The sequence below is a fragment of the Chiloscyllium plagiosum genome, chromosome 33 (genome assembly GCF_004010195.1).
Source record: "Chiloscyllium plagiosum isolate BGI_BamShark_2017 chromosome 33, ASM401019v2, whole genome shotgun sequence".
Taxonomy (NCBI): Eukaryota; Metazoa; Chordata; class Chondrichthyes; order Orectolobiformes; family Hemiscylliidae; genus Chiloscyllium; species Chiloscyllium plagiosum.
The window spans coordinates 41,053,869-41,060,453 of record NC_057742.1 but is presented as its reverse complement, the minus strand read 5'-3'; the positions used below and the strand labels follow the sequence as shown (position 1 = coordinate 41,060,453).

The following is a 6,585-nucleotide window of genomic DNA, read 5'->3' as shown; positions in this document are numbered from 1 at the left end:
CTGCTCACCCTGCTCTATCCATGTCTCCGAAATGGCCACAATATTGAAGTCCCAGGTACCTATCCATGCTGCAAGCTCACCTACCTTATTTCGGATACTTCTGGCGTTGAAGTAGATGCACGTCAAACCAGCTTGTTGCCTGCCAGCACATTCCTGTGACCCTAAAATCCTGTCCCAGTCTTCCCTACTCTCATCCTCCTGTGCACTGTAGTTACACCTCCGGTTCCCACTCCCCTGCTGAGCTAGTTTAAACCCACCTGAATAGCACCAGCAAAATTCCCACCCAGGATATTAGTACCCCTCTGGTTCAAGTGAAGACCGTCCTGTTTGTACAGGTCCCACCTTCCCCAGAATGAGCCCCAATTATCCAAGAATCTGAAACCCTCCCTCCTGCACCAACCTTGCAGCCACGTGTTCAGCTGATATCTCTCCCTGTTCCTTGCCTCGCTATCACGTGTCACGGGTAACAAACCAGAGATAACAACACTGTTTGTTTTAGGTCTCAGCTTTCACCCTAGCTCCCTGAAATCCTGCCTTACATACCTATCCCTCTTTCTACCTATGTCGTTGGTACCTACATGGACAACGACTTGAGGCTGGTCACCCTCTCCCTTCAGGACCCCAAAGATACGATCCGAGACACCACGGACACTGGCACCTGGGAGGCAACACACCAACCGTGAGTCTCGCTCGTTCCCAACAAACCTTCTATCTGAGCCTCTAATATTGAGTCCCCAGTGACTAACACTCTCCTCCTTTCTCTCCTTCCCTTCTGTGCAACAGGGACAGGCTCTGTGCCAGAGACCTGGGCCCCACTGCATACCCCTGGTAAGTCGTTCCCCTCAACAGTATCCAAAACGGTATACATGTTTTTCAGGGGAACGACCACAGGGGATCCCTCTGTTGTTTCCCCTTTTGAACAGTCACCCAGCTTTCTTCTTGCCTAGGAGTAACTACTTCCCTGAAACTCTTATCTATCATAGCCTCTGCCTCCCGAATGATCCGAAGTTCATCCAGCTCCCGCTCCAGTTCCCTAACACGGTCTTGGAGGAACGAGAGTTGGGTGCACTTCCTGCAGATGTACTTGGATGGGACACTATTGGCATCCCTGACCTCAAACATCATGCAGGAGGAACATTGCTTTCCCTGCATGAGGAGCATGGATAAGATAAATAGACAAAGTCTTTTCCCTGGGGTCAGGGAGTCCAGAACTAGAGGGCATAAGTTTAAGGTGAGAGGGGAAAGATATAAAAGGGACCTAAGGGGCAACCTTTTCACACAGAGGGTGGTACGTGTATGGAATTAGCTGCCAGAGGAAGTGGTGGAGGCTGGTACAATTGCAACATTTAAAAGGCATTTGGATGGGCATATGAATAGGAAGGGTTTGGAGGAATATGGACCGGGTGCTGGCAGGTGAGACTAGATTGGGGTTGGAGTATCTGGTCAGCATGGATGGGTTGGGTTGAAGGGTCTGTTTCCATGCTGTACATCGCAATGACTCTATGACTATGACAGGAGATTTTTCTTTCACAGAATAACAAACGTTTGTTACACAAAAGAAATTAAACAGAAACTCGATAAACAGAGACAAATAGAATGATCCCCCAACCTGCAGCAAAAGAACACTGTGCATTCCAGAGACTCAAGCTCAAAGAAATTACACCCTCGATCTCAGCTCTTTAGGATTCTACTTAACAAACTCCAAACAGTTTCTTAGCATAGACTCCGGAGACAACAAATCCTTTCCAAATCTACTGACGTGAACATATTGTAAACGCAAGAACCTGAACTTTCTCAACTCTAACAATCTGCAGATTTCCACCCAGACTCTCCTCATTTGAAACGTTTCACACACTTGTAACTTGTTGCTTGAAATGCTCTGAATCCTTATAGGAGAGAAACTAAATTTGCTTCTGAACACAACACTGGCCAAATTGAAAAGAAAACTTGCTCTTCTGAGATTCTTCTGAACGGAAAACAAAGCTCATAACCTTACATGTTTACCCATCATAAATCCAACATTATCAATATCTTTGCATTAACACCACAGGGTCCAGTCACCTGCTTTTTCATAAAACATTGAATTTATATCTCTGTTTCAGAAGGAGCTTATTTTTCTTAAAAAAAAGAAAACCCCTTACAGAAATAATCAATTTCCATCTGCATCTATTTTGAAATCCCATTTCCAAAAATGATGTTAATATATAAATTATACATCCTTCATCATATAAGCAATAATCTATTGACCTTAGATTAAAAGTTATTAAATTGAGCCCCAGTACGTAGCCCTTTTTGTGGGAAAGAGTTCCACATGAATACCAAGCTTTGCATAAAGGAGTGCCTCCTAACTTCTACTCACATTAGTCTGGTTTTAATTTGAATGTTCTATCGTATTTGACTTAGACACACCAGTAGAAAAGATTTCTGTCTCAAAGCCCCACCAATCCCTTTGATCATTCAAAAGTCCTTATAAGATTAGATCACCCCTTAACTACTTATATTCTCGGGAAAACAAATTCAGTTTATGTGACCTCTCTTTGATCATTGATCAATTGTTTTCTTTTCTGTTAATTGGTATATTTTTTGACTTTATCTAGTGGCCCTGAATTTCCAGAAACCCGGGACAGAGATGGACCTAAACAAAGGGAAGTTTCGACAGAATGGTCGGTCTGGATACATCCTGAAGCCCAGTTTCATGAGGAATAGTTCCAATCCGTTTGATCCTGCCAGGGCGAAACCAGGGGCAGGTCTCAAAGAGACACAGCTAATTATTGATGTAAACATCCTTCCATTCTTTTTCCTTTAACACTGAAACTGTGTACATTTGGGGTGAGCAAAAGACCTGGATAAAATTAGAGTTGGATCAGCCCTGCTTAGCCTGTCTGGGGGGAGCAAGTGACTTTGGTCGGGTTGGAATGCTGTGACTAATCAGTAACTCCATTATCCATGGGATATTGTAATGGCCAGATAGTTGGTCATTCATTGTGTCCAGCTTTTTCCATGTTTCTGTGTAAGAACAATGCCTGGGATTCCAAGACCCTGCCCCAGGACATTCTGTCAGCAACAAGTCAGGAGAGTTGTTTATCGAGGGGCTGACCCATAATGACCTGAAATTGCCTCGTTAATTCTACTTTGCATCTTGTCGTACAGTCCTTACCTGTCAGCCAGAAGCTGTACGTTCAAGTCCCACTTGCCCCGGAGATGTTTATAACACATCTGAACAGGCTGTTTAAAAAGACAGCGGGAAATGATCATGTCCTATAGTACAGGATCTATCTGTAGCACTAGCCTTCCAACGTCACTTCAATATAATACAGCAATGAGACTGTAAAGGTACAGTACAGTAGAGGATTGTCTCTCACATCAATTAATAAAGTCTACAAAGATGTTCTGAGAGTGATACGTTGGGTATCTCTAACCATTTTCTCTGTTCCCAGTGTCTTGGACAGGGGCAGCACAGTGGCTCAGTGGTTAGCACTGCTGCCTCACAGTGCCAGAGACCTGGATTCAATTCCAGCCTTGGGCGACTGTCTGTGTGGAGTTTGCACATTCTCCCCGTGTCTGTGTGGGTTTCCTCCGGGTGCTCGGGGTTTCCTCCCACAGTCCGAAGATGTGCAGGTCAGGTGAATTAGCTATGGGAATTTGTCCACAGTGTTCAGCGATGCGTAGGTTAGCTGCCTTAATCAGGAGTCCTTCAGGATTACAGCGATAGGGCAGGGGAATGGGTCTGGGTGGGATGCTCTTCATAGGGTCAGTGTGGACTTGTTGGGCCGAATGGCAAGTTTCCACAACGTGGGCCATCTATGATTCTATGAGTTGTTCAATAATTACCGTCTCACACTCACTCAAAGTGATATTGGCAGACTAAGAGAATGCATGAAACTGGATTTCAACTCAGATAATTTGCAACTTTGGATTTTCAAAGGATACTTTCTCAGGGTTGTATTGTTAGAACCAGAAGAGAACATTCAAGACTTGAACAGGCCTTTGACTGAGGGAATCCCTGGGGAATGTAACTGGGTTTACTTCTGCTGACCTCCCCATGCTTCATAGCCAGTGGCAGCAGTAGAGTGAGGTATTCATCACCCACTTCAGGGCCTTAATTCAGGTTGGGGCAAAATGGGTGTCCATTAGCTACCCATCCCAGACTTAATCAAGGTTGACGTGGAAATGTGGCAGAGTCTCCCAACCTTGTTTCCTCTTCCACCCCGCCCCAACTTCTAATACACCTCGGTTACATTTCACCCTGTGATTGTATTGCCAGTAATTTACAGGGTTATGGGACAGTTTGATGGAGGTTTTCAAGTTGTTCAGGGGAACAAAAGGTCAAGGGGAGTTAAGATGCAGACTTTGAGATCTGGACATCTTTCTTATCTTTTGGTTCTCTTTTATTTCTGCTGTTGCTTTTATTTTGAGATTCTGATTTTGTGCTGGAGAATAGCAAATTTGTAGACTTTTCACAGTACTCCTGTATTCCTATACGTGGCGATAAAATCTTATTCTAAATTCTAAAAGGATAAAGGGAAATTATTTCCAGTGCTTTCAGAATCTAGACCTAGAGTGAGTGGTGTAGAGATGAGAACCAGACACTTTCAAAGTGAAATTTGTACACAATGAAACAGCCTCCCACAAGATTCTGGGTGAGTTGTAAATTTTAAACCTGTGATTGAGATATTTTGTAATTATCCAAAGATATGAAAGTATATGGTCAAACAAGGGTCAGTCCTGATGCCATTGAATGACAGAACAGACTGAAGGGGTGAATGCCCCTGTTTCAACTTTCTTGTTCTCTCTTAGCTTTTGCTTGTTTGATGTGCACCAGAATATTCTTGCTGTCTTTGTTTCCTGGGAAAGCCTCTGCTGTTTAACATCTGGAGATAAATCCTTGGATCTTCTCCTTTCATTGTTAAAGTTGTATCCTGTTCATGTCCCAGGATGTCTCTTACCCTTCATCACCAACGAAGCTTCTGTTTCCTCTCCCAAGTATCTTTCCTCATAATCTCCTGCTGTCTGCACTGAATCCCAAATCGCTGATTGTCTCTCTCTCCCCATCTCTCTCGGTCTGCTTCCAACTGCTGATGAATTATAGTCATTCTCATGTAGAACCCCATGTTCTCACACTGAGGTCTCTTTTTCAGATTATTACAGCCCAGCAGCTCCCCAAAGTCAATAAGGATAAAAAGAATTCCATCGTGGATCCCCTGGTGCGTGTGGAGGTACACGGAGTTCCTGAAGACAACAGCACCCAAAAGACCCGCCATATTGAAAATAACGGTAAGCTGTTGTCTGAGGAAGTTATACTGTCAAGAGTCTTTCCAAAAATCTTGACAATGTTACAGTTAATGACTCCTGAGGATGGCGTAGTGACCATGCTGTTAACCTGTTGCAGAGATTGGAGGGTCTCCAAGTGGAAAATGAAGTGCTGTTCTTCCAGCTTGCACTGAGCTTCACTAGAGCACTGCAGCAAGCCTTGGGACAGAGATGTTGGCCAGGGGACATGGTGGTCTGTTAAAGTGGCAGGCAACTGGACACTACATAGGTACATCACAAAACAGTCATTCAGTCTGCATTCCATCTTCTCAATAAACAGGGGACCACATTGTGAATGGTGAATTGGCTCATAGTTTGGAAGTGGTCCACTAGGTATCTGCTATGCTTCATTTGCATATCAGTATATTTAAATGAGGTGGGGTGGGGGAGTGTGTCACTTATCAATGATGCGATAAAGTAGACACGAACTGCAAGGCCTCCACGGACCTACAGCTGATGACATGTTTCTGCTGGATCAGAGATATTGGAGGGGGAGGTCTCCTGGTGGACTCCGAGAACACTCACCGTAGTGAGATTTGGGAAAACCATTCAGGGAAAGAGAGGAGGGGTACACCATCTTCACAAATGATTCTCTCTGTGGGACACAAGAAGATGCCAGTCACGACGGAAGGACACCAAACTGGGCAATGAGCGGCCTCCCCTACCAGTCCTCACCAGCAGGCCCCCGGCTGTCATGGCAACAGAGAGGAAATCTCCCTGTTCTCAGCTAGGCCAAGATTCCCAAAACTATTCCAGTCTCACCCACTCTGCAGACAATGGGGCCATTCCCTTTGAGACTACATGCATCCCAGTGACATGGAGGGAATCCCCAGTCAGATGGTTCACAGTGTCTCTCTGATTTTACTGGATTGCAGGATTTAATCCAGTCTGGAATGAAGTGCTCCGGTTCACCATCAACGTTCCCGAGCTCGCGCTCATCCGATTCATTGTTGAAGATTATGACTCAACCACCAGCAATGATTTCATTGGACAGTTCACGCTCCCATTCACCAGTATGAGAGAAGGTAATCATCACTTTAACCCCTCCTCCCGACACTGCCCCACTCCCCCGGACACTGCCCCTGTCCTCACGAACGGCGAGAGGGGTAGTGTCATGGCGAGATGGGCACTGTCTGGGGGAGAGGGGCAGTGTCTGGGGGAGAGGGGCAGTGTCACGGGGAGAGGGGCAGTGTCACGGGGAGAGGGGCATTGTCACGGGGAGAGGGGCATTGTCACGGGGAGAGGGGCATTGTCACGGGGAGAGGGGCAGTGTAA

General features: G+C 45.5%; 1 protein-coding gene across 1 annotated transcript in view; it reads left to right on the top strand.

Annotated features, from left to right (window-relative positions):
- Positions 1–6,585, top strand: part of LOC122540038 (1-phosphatidylinositol 4,5-bisphosphate phosphodiesterase delta-3-like) — a 166,300-nt gene that overhangs the window by 157,981 nt on the left and 1,734 nt on the right. Inside the window, exons 12-14 of the mRNA XM_043675361.1 lie at positions 2,598–2,776; positions 5,139–5,274; positions 6,186–6,335. Of these exons, the coding sequence (XP_043531296.1) occupies positions 2,598–2,776; positions 5,139–5,274; positions 6,186–6,335 (465 nt within the window). The remainder of the gene's footprint in view (positions 1–2,597; positions 2,777–5,138; positions 5,275–6,185; positions 6,336–6,585) is intronic.